General features: G+C 50.2%; 1 protein-coding gene across 1 annotated transcript; it reads right to left on the bottom strand.

Annotated features, from left to right (window-relative positions):
* Positions 1 to 1,032: 1,032 nt before the first annotated feature.
* LOC147084912 (immunoglobulin superfamily member 1-like) lies at positions 1,033 to 15,672 on the bottom strand. Its single transcript, XM_085979369.1, has 4 exons — positions 15,137 to 15,672; positions 8,574 to 8,876; positions 3,088 to 3,384; positions 1,033 to 1,145 (listed from the first exon to the last, which is right to left on the bottom strand). Exons 1-4 carry the CDS (start codon positions 15,342 to 15,344, stop codon positions 1,033 to 1,035), a joined length of 921 nt encoding a protein of 306 aa, XP_085835495.1. The 5' UTR covers positions 15,345 to 15,672.
* Positions 15,673 to 17,484: the final 1,812 nt, after the last annotated feature.

Here is a 17,484-nt window from a genome sequence, read left to right as displayed (position 1 = left end):
CTTGGGCCTCAGCTATTCACAATCTATATCAATGATTTGGATGAGGGGACCAAATGTAATATATCCAAGTTTGTTGATGATACAAAGCCTGGTGGGAATGTAAGTTGTGAGGAGGATGCAAAGAGGCTTCAAGGAGATATAGGCAGGCTAAGTGACTGGGCAAGAACATGGCAAGTGGAATATAATGTGGAGAAATGTGAAGTTATCCACTTTGGTAGGAAAAATAGAAAAGCAGAGTATTTTTTAAATGGTGAGAGATTGGGAAAGGTTGGTGTTCAGAGGGACCTGGGTGTCCTTGTACACGAATCACTGAAAGTCAACATGCAGGTACAGCAAGCAATTAGGAAAGCAAATGGTATGTTGGCCTTTATTACAAGAGGATTTGAGTATAAGAGTAAAGAATTCTTACTGCAATTATATAGGGCCCTGGTGAGACCACACCTGGAGTATTGTGGACTGTTTTGGTCTCCTTACCTAAGGAAGGATATGCTTGCCATAGAGGGAGTGCAACGAAGGTTCACCAGACTGGTTCCTGGGATGGGGGGATTGTCCTATGAGGAGAGATTGAGTAGACTCGGCCTATATTCTCTAGAGTTTAGAAGAATGAGAGGTGATCTCATTGAAACATACACAATTCTTACAGGGCTTGACAGGGTAGATGCAGGGAGGATGTTTCCCCCTGGCTGGGGAGTCTAGAACCAGGGGTCACAGTCTCAGAATAAGGGGTCGGCCGTTTAAGACTGAGATGAGGAGAAATTTCTTCACTCAGAGGGTGGGGAATCTTTGGAATTCTCTACCACAGAGGGCGGTGGAGACTCAGTCGTTGAGTCTATTCAAGACAGAGATCGATAGATTTTTGGATATTAATGGAATCAAGGGTTATGGAGATAGTGCAGAAAAGTGGAGATGAGGTTGAAGATCAGCCATGATCTCAATGAATGGAGGAGCAGGCTCGAAGAGCCGAATGGCCGACTCCTGCTCCTATTTCATATGTAGATTGTCCTACTTGTGTGCACTGGACAGTTGGGACATTCAACTCAGGAGCACTGGGGCGGGGTGGATTGTGTGCCCGTTAAACGTCCCGCAAGCTTGCTTAAACTGCTTTGCGCCTTTGCCTTCAGCCAATGTTCCTCTGTTGTTTGTGCCTGGGCGAGACAGAGCCATAGGCGCAGAAGCAGAATTCAATGGACCTGAATCTTGTTTATCAGTTGATGAGATGTGGCAAGTCCCAGGTGCCCTGGAGATGTGGTGGCGAGCCGTCTTCTTGAGCCGCTGTCCTTTGCAACAACTTGCTCGGCCATTTCAGAGGGCAGTTCAGAGTCAACCACATATGCTCTGGGTCTGGAATCACATATCGGCCAGACCGGGTAAGGGCGATAGGTTTCCTGCCCTAAAGAACATTAGTCAACCAGATGGGTTTTTACAACAATCCGGTAGTTTCATGGTCACACTAGCTTTTTAATTCCAGATGAAATTCATTAACTGAATTTAAATCCCCCAGCCTGCAGTGGTGGGATTTTAACACACATCTAACGTGGATCATTCCCACGCCTTTGGATTACTAGTCCAGTAACATAGCCACTACATTACCATTCCCGATAGCAGAAGTGCTCAGTGTCAACTGCGGCTCAGTGGATAGCTCACTTGCCTCTGAGTGAGGAAGGCTGCGCATTCAAGTCCCACTCCAGGGGCTTGAGCACGTAAAGCTAGGCTGACACTCCCCGGTGTCAGTACTGAGGGAGTTCTACACTGTCGGAGGTAGCTGTATATACTCTAGGACTCGAGCCCCATAATCTAGGCCCACGCTCCCTGGTGCCAGTACTGAGGGAGCGCGGCACTGTCGGAGGTAGATGTATATACTCTAGGACTCGAGCTCCATAATCCAGGCCCACACTCCCCGGTGCCAGTACTGAGGGAGCGCAGCACTGTCGGAGGTAGATGTATATACTCTAGGACTTGAGCCCCATAATCCAGGCCCACACTCCCCGGTGCCAGTACTGAGGGAGCGCTGCACTGTCGGAGGTAGATGTATATACTCTAGGACTCGAGCCCCATAATCCAGGCCCACACTCCCTAGTGCCAGTATTGAGGGAGCGCTGCACTGTCGGAGGTAGATGTATATATTCTAGGACTCGAGCTCCATAATCCAGGCCCACACTCCCCGGTGCCAGTACTGAGGGAGCGCTGCACTGTCGGAGGTAGATGTATATACTCTAGGACTCGAGCCCCATAATCCAGGCCCACACTCCCCGGTGCCAGTACTGAGGGAGCGCTGCACTGTCGGAGGTAGATGTATATACTCTAGGACTCGAGCCCCATAATCCAGGCCCACACTCCCCGGTGCCAGTACTGAGGGAGCACTGCACTGTCGGAGGTAGATGTATATACTCTAGGACTCAAGCCCCATAATCCAGGCCCACACTCCCCGGTGCCAGTACTGAGGGAGCGCTGCACTGTCAGAGGTAGATGTATATACTCTAGGACTCGAGCCCCATAATCCAGGCCCACACTCCCCGGTGCCAGTACTGAGGGAGCGCTGCACTGTCGGAGGTGCCGTCTTTCAGATGAGACGTTAAACCGAGGCCCCCGTCTGCTCTCTCAGGTGGACGTAAAAGATCCCACGGCCACTATTGGAAGAAGAGCAGGGGGGGAGTTTTCCCCGGTGTCCTGGGCCCAATATTTATCCCTCAACCAACACCACTGAAACAGATGATCTGGTCATTCTCGCAATTCTGTTTGTGGGAGCTTGCTGTGCGCAAATTGGCTGCCGCATTTCCCACATTACAACAGTGGCTCCACTTCAAAAAATACCTCATTGGCTGTAAAGCGATTTGAGACGTCTGGTGGTCGTGAAAGGCGCTATAGAAATGCAAGTCTTTCTTTCTTTTTAGAAGGGGGTAGCAAATGTAATATTGTTCATCCCAAGACGAGATACACCCCGCGCCCCCCCGCCAAGAGCTGAATAACCCTCTTCTCCAATTGCTAACCTTCGGACGTGAAATTAAACCAGTGCGCGTTTCCCGGCCCATTTAACTGACCTCGCGCCCTCGAATTTCCGCAACCTCTCTCGTCTTGGGATCGCCTTACCTGCGATGGTTATCGCCAGGTCGTCGCTCCGCGTCGAGTTGTACTCTCGCCCGGCGATGGTGGTTTGATACGTGCACGTGTAGTTGCCCTGGTCGGACATGGTGGTGTTCAGGATCGAAAACTCAGCCACGGAATCGCGCTGGGTCACCCTGAAGTTGGACACGATGCCGCCTTTGAATAGATGGAAGTTACGGGTGCGATACTGCTTCGGAGCCGTGCAGACAATTGTGAGCAATTGCCCCTGCGGGTACATTTCAAATCCCGTCTTTACAGATATCAAAGGCTTTTCCGCTTTGCCTGAAAAAAGGAGACACTGATGATTGTCACACTTGGGAGAGCAGTTGTTATATGGAATCATACGTAGAGAGAGATCTGGGGGTTACAGAGAGATCTGGGGGTTACAGAGAGATCTGGGGGGTACAGAGAGATCTGGGGGGTACAGAGAGATCTGGGGGGTACAGAGAGATCTGGGGGTACAGAGAGATCTGGGGGGTGCAGAGAGATCTGGGGGTACAGAGAGATCTGGGGGTACAGAGAAACATAGAAACATAGAAGACAGGAGCAGGAGTAGGCCATTCGGCCCCTCGAGTATGCTCTGCCATTCATTGAGATCATGGCTGATCATCCAAACTCAGTACCCTGTCCCTGCCTTCTCCCCATATCCCTTGATCCCTTTAGCCTTAAGAAATGTATCGAACACCTTCTTGAATATATTTAATGAATTGGCCTCAACTGCCTTCTATGGTAGAGAATTCTGCAGGTTCACCACTCTCTGGGTGAAGAAATTCCTCCTCATCTCAGTCCTAAATGGCTTACCCCTTATCCTTAGACTGTGACCCCTGGTTTGGTCTCCCCAACCATCGGGAACATCCTTCCTGCATCTAGTCTGTCTAGTCCTGTTAGAATTTTGTAAGTTTCAATGAGATCCCTTCTCATTCTTCAAAACTCCAGCGAGTACAAGCCCAATCGACCCAATCTCTCCTCATACGTCATTCCTGCCATCCCAGGTATCAGACTGGTGAATCTTCGCTGAACTCCTTCCATGGCAAGAACATCCTTCCTCAGATAAGGCGACCAAAACTGCACACAATACTCAAGGTGTGGCCTCACCAAGGCCCTGTACAACTGCAGCAAGACATCGTCGTTCCTGTACTCAAACCCTCTCGCTATGAAGGCCAACATACCATTTGCCTTCTTAACCGCCTGCTGCACCTGCATGCTTACCTTCAGCGACTGGTGCACAAGGACACCCAGGTCTCGCTGCACCTCCCCTTCTCCCAATCTAGTGCCATTCAGATAATAATCTGTCTTCTTGTTTTTGACATCAAAGTGGATAACCTCGCATTTATCCACATTATATTGCATCTGCCATGCTTCTGCCCAATCACCCAACCTGTCCAAATCATACTGGAGTTTCACAGCATCCTCCTCACAGCACACACGCCCACCCAGCCTTGTGTCGTACAGAGAGATCTGGGGGTACAGAGAGATCTGGGGTGCACAGAGAGATCTGGGGGGTCATGGAGATTATACACCACAGAAAGAGGCCCTTCAGCCCATCGTGTCCGCGCCGGCCATCAAGCCCTGTCTATTCCAATCCCATTTTCCAGCACTTGGTCCGTAGCCTTGTATGCTATGGTGTTTCAAGTGCTCATCTAAATGCTTCTTGAATGTTGTGAGGGTTCCTTCCTCTACCACCCTTTCAGGCAGTGAGTTCCAGATTCCAACCACCCTCTGGGTGAAAAAGTTTTTCCTCAAATCCCCTCTAAACCTCCTGCCCCTTACCTTGAAACTATGCCCCCTGGTAATTGACCCCTCTACTAAGGGGAAAAGTTCCTTTCTATCTACCCTGTCTATGCCCCTCCTAATTTTGTACACCTCTATCAGGTCCCCCCTCCGCCTTCTCTGCTCTAAGGAAAACAACCCCAGCCTGTCCAGTCTCTCTTCATAGCTGAAGCACTCCAGTCCAGCTAATATCCTGATGAATCTCCTCTGCACCCTCTCCAATGCAATCACATCCTTCCTATAGTGTGGCGACCAGAACTGCACACAGCATTCCAGCTGAGGCCTAACTAGCATTTTGTACAGCTCCATCATAACCTCCCTGCTCTTACATGAATCGCAAAAAGTTAGCATGTAAGTAGAGCAAGTAATTAGGAAGGCAAAAGGAATGTTGGTCTTTATTGCAAAGGAGAACAACCCCAGCTTCTCCAGTCTCTCCACCTCACTGAAGTCCCTCATCCCTGGTACCATTCTGGTCAATCTCCCCTTAACCTTCTCTGCTCTAAGGAGAACAATCCCAGCTTCTCCAGGCTCCGCACATCACTGAAGTCCCTCATTCCTCGCACCATTCTGGTCAAACTTAACCTTCTCTGCTCTAAGGAGAACAACCATAGCTGCTCCAGTCTCTCCACATCACTGAAGTCCCTCATCCCTGGTACCATTCTGGTCAATCGCCCCTTAACCTTCTCTGCTCCAAGGAGAACAATCCCAGCTTCTCCAGTCTCTCCACATCACTGAAGTCCCTCATCCCTGGTACCATTCCGGTCAAACATAATCTTCTCTGCTCTAAGGAGAACAACACCAGCTTCTCCAGTCTCTCCACGTCACTGAAGTCCCTCATCCCCAGTACCATTCTGGTCAATCTCCCCTTTAAACTTCTCTGCTCTAAGGAGAACAACCCCAGCTTCTCCAGTCTCTCCACATCACTGAAGTCCCTCATCCCCGGTCCCATTCTGGTCAATCTCCCCTTAACCTTCTCTGTTCTAAGGAGAACAATCCCAGCTTCTCCAGTCTCTCCACATCACTGAAGTCCCTCATCCCTGGTACCATTCTGGTCAATCTCCCCTTAACCTTTTCTGCTCTAAGGAGAACAATCCCAGCTTCTCCAGTCTCTCCACGTCGCTGAAGTGCCTCATCCCTGGAACCAATCTTGTAAATCTTCTCTGCACCCTCTGCAAGGCCTCCACATCCTTCCTAAAGTGCGGTGCCCAGAATTGGACACCATACCCCAGTTGAGGCCAAACCAGTGTTTTATAAAGGTTCACCATATCTTCCTTGCTTTTGTACACTAATTATGAAGCCCAGGAATCCCGTATGTGTTTTTTTTAATCTCCTCTGAATCCTCCCCAAGGCCTGTTGTGCTCATCTCACGACGTGCCCGTTGACGTAAGAAAACTACTAGGCCCTTGGTCTCAGCATTAAACAAAGCTTTAAATCAACTGTTTTACAACATGGAGGTCTAGTTGTGTCCTTCACTAGTTCCTGTTACAGAATGTCCTGCGCAAGCCGGGCCCGTGCCCGAGTATCTTGCTGCAGTTGTACAGGGCCTTGCTGAGACCACATCTTGGGTATTGTGTGCAGCTTTGGCCACCTCATCTGAGGAAGGATGTTTTTGCCATGGAGGGAGTGCAGCGAAGATTCACCAGGCTGATACCTGGGATGGCAGTGTAAGATTTTGCAATAATTTACAGCTCCAAAGATTGATTTTTGATTAAAGAATCCCTGGGTGATTTACCTTTAAGAAAAATCCAGGGATCAAAATGGCCGTCAGACCGCATGGCCGAAGACAAAAGGGCTTGGAAAACAGCTTGTGTGTGTGTGTCTGTGAGAAAGGTTCAATGGAGCTGCCAATCAAATGGATTTCCCACCCCCCCCCGCAGCAGATAATCGATATGTTTAAAGAAACTGCTACAAGATGTTTGCACAAAGGATTACCACAAGAACAATTGAACAATGGCTTCTGTTTACTATAGCCTCCCAAGCTGTTTACATAGTAATACAGCTCCATTCAAAACCCATCATGAATGGAAAATACATTCAAAGCTCAGCACAGACAATTTGAAGAAACATTTAAACTGAGAAAAGGAACAGTTTAAAATGAATGGGTGATTCATCCAAACCCATTACTGGACAATGGGGCAGTTGGATCCCTTTTGTTTTAGCCCAGATTCATTTAGATCTGGGCGGGCCCCAAATGGGGGTATAAAAGATAGCTTCCCAGAAGCTCTCTCTCTCTCTGGCCTCGCCTCCGTGTGCCTCTACAGCATGGGAGCCTGCCTGAGGAGGTAGAACACCAGCAGTCTACTTTTAAAACACTGGGGTGTTTCTTACTTCAGGGCAGGGAAGATCTAAGTTCACAGGGCACGGAGCAGGCATTTCCAGTGGTGAGCATATATTTTTCTGGCCTTCCACAAGGCAACTTAGAATAGGTATAGGGGTGGGAGTAAAGTGGGAATTTTGTTAGAATTGTGATTTTAGTCGATTTCCTTCGTTGTGTCCGTTTCTCCTCCCCTATTTAAGCAAGACAGTGTTGCACCTAGCAGAGAAGTGCAAAAGTGAACACTGAATTCAGTATTTAAAACTGTATTAAAAAGGAGTAGCTGTTTTAAAGTACTGTATGTAAAACTGTATTAAAAGTGGTGTTGCATCAAGCTGAAGTGCTGTGGTGAACGCTGTGTAGCTATTTTTTTAAAGTCTACATTAAAGTACTGCATTTAAAATAAAGTAGTGTTACACTGAGCAGGGAGCACTCTAGTGGACACTGAGTGTACTGCGTGTATTAAATAAAGGAGAGTTGCACTGAGCAGGGAGCCCTCTAGTGGACACTAAGTGTACTACGTTTAAGCAAAAGTGTTGTACCAGGCATAAGAGCCATATCGATTTTTCTTTCTTTTTTCAATAAATACTGGTCTGTTTTGCACCCAATCCACGAGTCACGTTGTTTTCTGTCTACATCGCCACCAAATAAGTCCGAGGGTCAGAGCTCGGGAATAGGGGAGCGCTTCAAAACGACAAGGGGGGTCCCTGGAGCAGCTCAGAGGCTTCTGACTGGCCAGAGACAAATAACCCCAACCCCGCTAGCGTGTGCTAATTCCGTACACAGGAATGACGTACAAGGAGAGATTGGGTCGATTGGGCTTGTACTCACTGGAGTTTAGAAGAATGAGAGGGGATCTCATCGAAACTTAGAAAATTCTAACAGGACTAGACAGACTAGATGCAGGAAGGATGTTCCCGATGGTCGGGGAGTCCAGAACCAGGGGTTACAGTCTAAGGATAAGGGGTAAGCCATTTAGGACTGAGATGAGGAGGAATTTCTTCACCCAGAGAGTGGTGAACCTGTGGAATTCTCTACCACAGGAGGCAGTAGAGGCAAATTCATTAAATATATTCAAGAAGGAGTTGGATATATTTCTTAAGGCTAAAGGGATCAAGGGGTATGGGGAGAAAGCAGGGACCGGGTACTGAACTTGGATGATCAGCCATGATCACATTGAATGGCGGAGCAGGCTCGAGGGGCCGAATGGCCTACTCCTGCTCCTATCTTCTGTGTTTCTATGAGTATTTATACTCTCCCTGGACAGCGCCACCCGCAGGCCACTCAGTATTATTTCACAAGACTTTCTTTCATGAATGACCGACTCATGTCAACCCGCGTTGGGCGTCTCTTTCGGAAGCGGAAGTTAGATCAATCAGCTACTCACTTGCGATGGCTGTCCTCACCCGATCGCTGTGAGTCGACGAATACAGCCGGCTGTTGATGAGCACTTTGAACATGCAGGTAAAGAAAATCTCCTGGGACATGCTTATATTCTGAATGGTCAGGATGGAGCTGGAGGCCGAGGTCGGCCCCACTGAGGTGATGGCCCCGGACTCCCCAACTTTGTAGAGGTAGAAGGTTATTTGCGCGAACATGCTGGAGGCGGAACATCGGAAGCTGACGGCTTCGCCTTGTACGAAGATGGCGGATGACCTCAGCACGGAAATCGAAGGCCGCATCAGTTCATCTACATTGGAAGGAAATAGGAAACAGTTACCAATCAATCGCCTCATCAGAACATAAGAAATAAGAGCAGGAGCGGGCCATACGGCCCCTCGCACCTGCTCCGCCATTCAATAAGATCATGGCTGATCATCGACCTCAACTCCACTTTCCTGCACTATCCCCATATCCCTCGATTCCCCGCGAGTCCAAAACTCTATCGATCTCGGCCTTGAATATGCTCAACGACTGAGTCTCCACAGCCCTCTGGGGCAGAGAATTCCAAAGATTCACCACCCTCTGAGTGAAGAAATTCCTCCTCATCTCAGTCCTCAATGGCCGACCCCTTATCCTGAGACTGTGACCCCTGGTTCGAGACTCTCCAGCCCAGGGGGGAAACAGCCTCTCAGCATCTACCCTGTCAATCCCCCTCAGAATCTTGTATGTTTCAATGAGATCACCTCTCATTCTTCTAAACTCCAGAGAGTATAGGCCCATTCTACACAATCTCTCATCATAGGACAGCCCCCTCATCCCAGGAATCAATCTAGTGAACCTTCGTTGCACCGCCTCCAAGGCAAGTATATCCTTCCTTAGATAAGGAGACCAAAATATTCACTTCCACTGAATTCAATTGAAGTGAGCATCGGATGGATGATGCTTTACCGCCATTGCAAGCCACCGCCCAATCTCTACCCCATTATTGTGCCATTATTGTAAATGAGTCTTGCCCATTGCCTCCGTTAGTACAGGCTTCGGGAGCCTACTGTCAACAAGGGCAGACGTTGATGGCGAAGTCCAACACCGCCTTCAGTGTGCCAGTGCAGCCTTCGGTCGCCTGAGGAAGAGAGTGTTTGAAGATCAGGACCTCAAACCCAGCACTAAGCTCATGGTCTACAGAGCTGTAATAATACCCGCCCTGCTGTATGCCTCAGAGACATGGACCATGTACAGCAGGCATTCAAAGCACTGGAGAGCTACCACCAACGCTGCCTCCACAATATCCTGCAAATCCATTGGCAGGATAGGCGCACCAACATCAGTGTTCTTGCTCAGGCCAACATCCCCAGCATCGAAGCTTTGATCACACTCGATCAGCTCCGATGGACGGGTCACATTGTCCACATGCCCAATACGAGACTCCCAAAACAAACGCTCTACTCGGAGCTCCGACATGGCAAGAGAGCCCCAGGTGGGCAGAGGAAACGCTTCAAGGACACCCTCAAAGCCTCCTTGAAAAAGTGCAACATCCCCACCGACACCTGGGAATCCCCGGCCCAAGACCAGAGCACAAAGTGGAGGAGAAGCATCCGGGAAGGCAGCGAACACCTCGAGTCTCTTCGCCGGGAGCAAACGGAAGCCAAGCGCAGGCAGCAGCGCAAGGAGCGCACGTCAACCCAAGCACCCCACCCACCCACCCCCTTCAACCACCGTCTGCCCCACCTGTGACAGAGACTGTAGGTCCCGCATTGGACTCATCAGTCACCTGAGAACTTATTTTTAACGCGGAAGCAAGTCATCCTCGGTTCCGAGGGGTTTCCTGAGAGAGAGAGAATGGGCAGAATTGTGGGAAATGGATTTCAATGCAGGCAAATGTGAGGTCATCCACTTTGGACCTAAATAGGTTAGAACAGGGTACTTTCTAAATGTTGAAAAGCAAAAATGAGTGGAGGTCCAAAGAGACTTGGGGGGTTCCAGGTATACGGATCATTAAAATTATATAGGGCCCTGGTGAGACCACACCTGGAGTGTGTCTCACTACAAGGAGGACGGGACCCAGGAGTGAGGCTGGGGCCCAGGAGCGAGGCTGGGACCCAGGAGCGAGGACAGGGTCCAGGAGTGGCGCAGCGTGGACCAGCAGCGAGGTCGGGAGGACCACACTTCAGCCTATGATACCCAGGCAGAGAGGACCTGCGGGAAGGAGGGAGGAGGACAGTAGCAGTATGTTTGCGTGCGTGTGTGTGCTAGGCCGTTGTAGCAGAGCCTGGTCTCCAATCGTCTTGGATCCCCTTTGCCATTGCACCAAGACCTTGCTCTGTCAAGCCCATGCGGTAGCTGGCGTGCAACGCTCCCCCCCCCGCCACGTAAAAAGAATTCAGGAACGGGCATCCTCCACCCTTTAAAATGAAGTTCGGGACCTGGAACGTCAGAAACCTCATGGCCCGCGTTGGACTCATCAGTCACCTGAGAACTCATTTTTAGCGTGGAAGCAAGTCATCCTCGGTTCTGAGGGGCTGTCTAAGAAGAAGAGAAGCGAAGACACCTGGAGTATTGTGTACAGTTTTGGTCTCCTTACCAAAGGAAGGATATACTTGCCATAGAGGGAGTGCAACAAAGGTTCACCAGACTAATTCCTGGGATGGGGGGACTGTCCTATGAGGAGAGATTGAGTAGACTTGGCCTATATTCTCTAGAGTTTAGAAGAATGAGAGGCGATCTCATTGAAACTTACCAAATTCTTACAGGGCTTGTCAGGGTAGATGCTGAGAGGATGTTTCCCCCTGGCTGGGGAGTCTAGAACCAGGGGTCACAGTCTCAGGATAAGGGGTCGGCCATTGAGGACTGAGATGAGGAGGAATTTCTTCACTCAGAGGGCGGTGAATCTTTGGAATTCTCTGCCCCAGAGGGCTGTGGAGGCTCAGTCGTTGAGTATATTCGAGACAGAGATCAATAGATCTTTGGATATTAAGGGAATCAAGGGACAGAAACATAGAAACAGGAGCAGGAGTAGGCCATTCGGCCCCTCAAGCCTGCTCCGCCATTCAATGAGATCATGGCTGATCATCCAAATTCAGTACCCGGTCCCTGCCTTCTCCCCATATCCCTTGATCCCTTTAGCCTTAAGAAATATATCCAACTCCTTCTTGAATATATTTAATGAATTGGCCTCTACTGCCTTCTGTGGTAGAGAATTCCACAGGTTCACCACTCTCTGGGTGAAGAAATTCCTCCTCATCTCTGTCCTAAATGGCTTATATCCAACTCCTTCTCGAATATATTTAATATATGGGGATAGTGCAGGAAAGTGGCGATGAGGTAGAAGATCAGCCATGATCTTATTGAATGGCGGAGAAGGCTCGAGGGGCCAAATGGCCGACTCCTGCTCCTATTTCCATTGTTCTTATGTACATCTCATGAACGGGTACAGAAAATAATCAAAAAGGCTAATGGAATGTTGGCCTTTATATCTGGAGGACTAGAATACAAGGGGACAGAAGTTATGCAGCAGCTATACAAAACCCTGGTTAGACCACACCTGGAGTATTGTGCACAGTTCTGGTCTCCATATAGCTTGGTTAGACCACACCTGGAGCACTGTGCACAGTCCTGGTCTCCATATACCTTGGTTAGACCACACCTGGAGCACTGTGCAGAGTTCTGGTCTCCATATACCTTGGTTAGACCGCACCTGGAGTACTGTGCAAAGTTCTAGTCTCCATATACCTTGGTTAGACCACACTTGGAGCACTGTGCACAGTTCTGGTTTCCATATCCCTTGGTTAGACCACACTTGGAGCACTGTGCACAGTTCTGGTCTCCATATACCTTGGTTAGGCCACACCTGGAGCACTGTGCACAGTTCTGGTCTCCATATACCTTGGTTAGACCACACTTGGAGCACTGTGCACAGTTCTGGTCTCCGTATATCTCAGTTAGACCACACTTGGAGCAATGTGCACAGTTCTGGTCTCCATATACCTTGGTTAGACCACACCTGGACTACTGTGCACAGTTCTGGTCTACATATACCTTGGTTAGACCACACATGGAGCACTGTGCACAGTTCCGGTCTCCATATACCTTGGTTAGACTACACCTGGAGTACTGTGCACAGTTCTGGTCTCCATATACCTTGGTTAGACCACACTTGGAGCACTGTGCACAGTTCTGGTCTCCATATACCTTGGTTAGACCACACATGGAGCACTGTGCACAGTTCCGTTATCCATATACTTGGGTTAGACCACACTTGGAGCACTGTGCACAGTTCTGGTCTCCATATACCTTGGTTGGACCACACTTGGAGCACTGTGCACAGTTCCGGTCTCCATATACCTGGGTTAGACCACACTTGGAGCACTGTGCACAGTTCTGGTCTCCATATACCTGGGTTAGACCACACTTGCAGCACTGTGCACAGTTCTGGTCTCCATATACCTTGGTTAGACCACACCTGGAGCACTTTGAGCAGTTCTGGTCTCCATATACCTTGGTTAGACCACACCTGGAGCACTGTGAGCAGTTCTGGGCACCACCCCTTAGGAAGGACATACTGGCCTTGGAGGGAGTGCAGCGTAGGTTTACCAGAATGATACCTGGACTTCAAGGGTTAAGTTACAAGGAGAGATTAGACAAACTAGGGTTGTATTCCCTAGAATTTAGAAGGTTAAGAGGTGATCTGATCGAAGTTTTCAAGATATTAAGGGGGAACGGATGGGGGTAGAGAGAGAGAGAAACTACTTCCGCTGGTTGGGAATTCTAGGACTAGGGGGCATAGTCTAAAAATTAGAGCCAGACCTTTCAGGAGTGAAGTTAGGAAACACTTCTACACACAAAGGGTGGTAGAAGTTTGGAACTCTCCTCGGCAAACAGCAATTGATGCTGGATCAATTGTTAATTTTAATTTGGAGATTGATAGATTTCTGTTAACCAAAGTTATTAAGGGATATGGGGCAAAGGCGGGTAGATGGAGTTAGGTTGCAGATCAGCCACGATCTCATTGAATGACGGAACAGGCTCGAGTGGCTGAATGGCCTCCTCCTGTTCCTGTGCAACAGGCTCGACGGGGCTGAATGTTCCTCCTCCTGTTCCTGTGTAACAGGCTCGAGAGGCTGAATGGGCCTCCTCCTGTTCCTGTGTAACAGGCTCGAGGGGGCTGAATGGGCCTCCTCCTGTTCCTGTGTAACAGGCTCGAGGGGCTGAATGGGCCTCCTCCTGTTCCTGTGTAACAGGCTCGAGGGGCTGAATGTGCCTCCTCCTGTTCCTGTGTAACATGCTCGAGGGGGCTGAATGGGCCTCCTCCTGTTCCTGTGTAACAGACTCGAGGGACTGAATGGGCCTCCTCCTGTTCCTGTGTAACAGGCTCGAGGGGGCTGAATGGGCCTCCTCCTGTTCCTGTGTAACAGACTCGAGGGACTGAATGGGCCTCCTCCTGCTCCTGTGTAACAGGCTCGAGGGGGCTCAATGGGCCTCCTACTGTTCCTGTGTAACAGGCTCGAGGGGCTGAATGGGCATCCTCCTGTTCCTGTGTAACAGGCTTGAGTTGGCTGAATAGGCCTCCTCCTGTTCCTGTGTAACAGGCTCAAGGGGCTGAATGGGCCTCCTCCTGTTCCTAATGTAACAGGCTCGAGGGGCTGAATGGGCCTCCTCCTGTTCCTGTGTAACAGGCTCGAGGGGCTGAATGGGACTCCTCCTGTTCCTGTGTAACAGGCTCGAGTTGGCTGAATGGGCCTCCTCCTATTCCCGTGTAACAGGCTCGAGTTGGCTGAATGGGCCTCCTCCTATTCCCGTGTAACAGGCTCGAGGGAGCTGAATGGGCCTCCTCCTGTTCCTGTGTAACAGGCTCGAGGGTCTGAATGGGCCTCCTCCTGTTCCTGTGTAACAGGCTCGAGGGGGCTGAATGGGCCTCCTCCTGTTCCTGTGTAACAGGCTCGAGGGGCTGAATGGACCTCCTCCTGTTCCTGTGTAACAGGCTCGAGAGGCTGAATGGGCTTCCTCCTGTTCCTGTGTAACAGGCTCGAGGGGCTGAATGGGCCTGCTCCTATTCCCGTGTAACAGGCTCGAGGGGCTGAATGGGCCTCCTCCTGTTCCTATGTAACAGGCTCGAGGGGGCTGAATGGGCCTCCTCCTGTTCCTGTGTAACAGGCTCGAGGGGCTGAATGGACCTCCTCCTGTTCCTGTGTAACAGGCTCGAGAGGCTGAATGGGCTTCCTCCTGTTCCTGTGTAACAGGCTCGAGGGGCTGAATGGGCCTCCTCCTGTTCCTGTGTAACAGGCTCGAGGGGCTGAGTGGGCCTCCTCCTGTTCCTGTGTAACAGGCTCGAGGGGGCTGAATGGGCCTCCTCCTGTTCCTGTGTAACAGGCTCGAGGGGGCTGAATGGGCCTCCTCCTGTTCCTGTGTAACAGGCTCAAGGGGGACTGAATGGGCTTCCTCCTGTTCCTACGTTCCCCAGCTACCGTCCTTTCTGCGTCCAAGTCGAACTTCACCCAGCCTCCCCAGCCCCCAGTATTGCCAGCCACGCACAGCTGCAGTGATGAGAGGTGCTGAATCCATTCCCCTCCTTACCTGTCACGGTCACTTTGACGCGGTCACTCTGCGTCGAGTTGTGGAGTTTCCCGGAGCGTTTCAACTGGTACCAGCAGGCATACTGTCCATCGTCAGAGTACGTGAGGTTGGCGATGGAGAAAGTCACGGAGTACCCCGTCGTCGGCCTGACACTGTAGGTCACCGTGGCTGCCCTGTCGACCTTATCCAACAGGAAGATAGCCCCCATGAAGACGGTAGATGCCGTACACCGGATGCTGACACATTCGCCAATCGAGTATTTGCCAGATGTGCGGAACAGCTGGATGATTGGTTTACTTGGCTGTGCTGTGGTGATTAAAAAAAAATAGGTGGAAGGATGAGAGGGAGATATAATTAACTGGGTTCCTAGCACCGATCCCTGCGGTACCCCACTAGTCACTGCCTTCCACTCGAAAAAAGACCCGTTTATTCCAACACTTTGCTTTCTGTCTGCCAACCAGTTCTCTATCCAAGTCAATTCCTTGCCCCCAATCCCGTGTGCCTTAAGTCTGCACGCTAGTCTCTTATGCGGGCCCTTATCGAAAGCCTTCTGAAAGTCCAAATACACCACATCCACTGGTTCTCCCTCATCTATTCTACCAGTTACATCCTCAAAAAATTGCAGTAGATTAGTCAAGCAGGATTTACCTTTTGTAAATCCATGTTGACTTTGTCCGATCCTGTCACTGTTTTCCAAGTGCTCTGCTATTACATCTTTTATAATGGCAGGTAACATTCGCGCCACAGAAGTGCCAGGCAATGACTATCTCCAACAAACGAGACTCTAACCTCCTCCCCTTGACATTCAATGACATTACCATTGCCGAATCCTCCGCTGTCAACATCCTGGGGGGTAACCATTGACCAGCAACTAAACTGGACCAGCCACATAATTACCATGGCAACAAGACTAGGCCAGAGGCTGGGAATTCTGCGGCAAGTGTCTCACCTCCTGACTCCCCAAAACCTTTCCACCATCTACAAGGCACAAGTCAGGAGTGTGATGGAATACTCTCCACTTGCCTGGATGAGTGCAGCTCCAACAACACTCAAGAAGCTCGACACCATCCAGGACAAAGCAGCCCGCTTGATTGGCACCCCATCCACCACCTTAAACATGCACTCCCTCCACCACCGGCACACCGTGGCTGCAGTGTGCACCATCTACAAGATGTACTGCAGCAACTGGCCAAGGCTTCTTCGGCAGCACCTCCCAAACCCGCGACCTCTTCCACCTCGAAGGACAAGGGCAGCAGGCGCACGGGAACACCACCACCTCCAAGTTCCACCTCCAAGTCACACACAACATCCCGACTTGGAAATATATTGGCCGATCCTTCATCACTGCTAGGTCCAAATCCTGGAACTCCCTCCCTAACAGCACTGTGGGGGCATCTTCACCACACGGACTGCAGCGGTTCAAGAAGGCAGCTCACCATCACCTTCTCAAGGGCAATTAGGGATGGGCAATAAATGCTGGCCTTGCCAGCGACGCCCAGATCCCATAAGCGAATAGAAAAAATAAGGACTGGGCCAATTATGTTCCAATATCAGGCGGACAATCCTTTTACAAGGGGCACCAGGAGGATGTCTCTTTACCAACAGGTAGAATTGATCTTCAGCCGTATGTATTTCATCAGATCAAAGCGCTTGGCGTAAAGGCGGAAGTACTCCAAGACCCTGGCATTATGCATGTAGTTTGGGTAATTGGCAGGCATCGGAAAATCGCTGTAGCTCATCATCTCCTTGGCAGCGCCTCCCAAACCCGTGACCTCTTCCACCTAGAAGGACGAGGGCAGCCGGCACATGGGAACACCACCACCTCCAAGTTCCACCTCCAAGTCACACACACCATCCCGACTTGGAAATCTATCGGCCGATCCTTCATCGTCGCTGGGTCCAAATCCTGGAACTCCCTCCCTAACAGCACTGTGGTGTGGAGATGCCGGTGTTGGACTGGGGTGGACAAATGTAAGAAGTCACACAACACCAGGTTATAGTCCAACAGCTTTATTTGAAATCACAAGCTTTCGGAGCGCTGCTCCTTCGTCAGGTGAAGTGGAGAAATGCATAAAGACACAGCTTATATCGTCAAAGAATAATGTCAGATGTTTACAGGTAATCTTTCTAACTGCCATTTATCACACCTCAACATACTCATGTGACTCGGCCAACGTTGTCTACCTCATACGTTGCAGGAAAGGATGCCCCGGAGCATGGTACATCGGCGAGCCCATGCAGACACTGCGACAATGGATGGACGGTCACCGCGCAACAATCGCCAGGCAGGAGTGTTCCCTCCCAGTCGGGGAACACTTCAGCAGTCAGTGACATTCAGCCTCCGATCT

The sequence above is a fragment of the Somniosus microcephalus genome, unplaced genomic scaffold, assembly GCF_052327205.1.
Source record: "Somniosus microcephalus isolate GS21.2 unplaced genomic scaffold, FLI_Smic_1.0 unresolved_chr9, whole genome shotgun sequence".
Lineage (NCBI taxonomy): Eukaryota > Metazoa > Chordata > Chondrichthyes > Squaliformes > Somniosidae > Somniosus > Somniosus microcephalus.
This window is presented reverse-complemented; position numbering and strand designations above follow the sequence as displayed.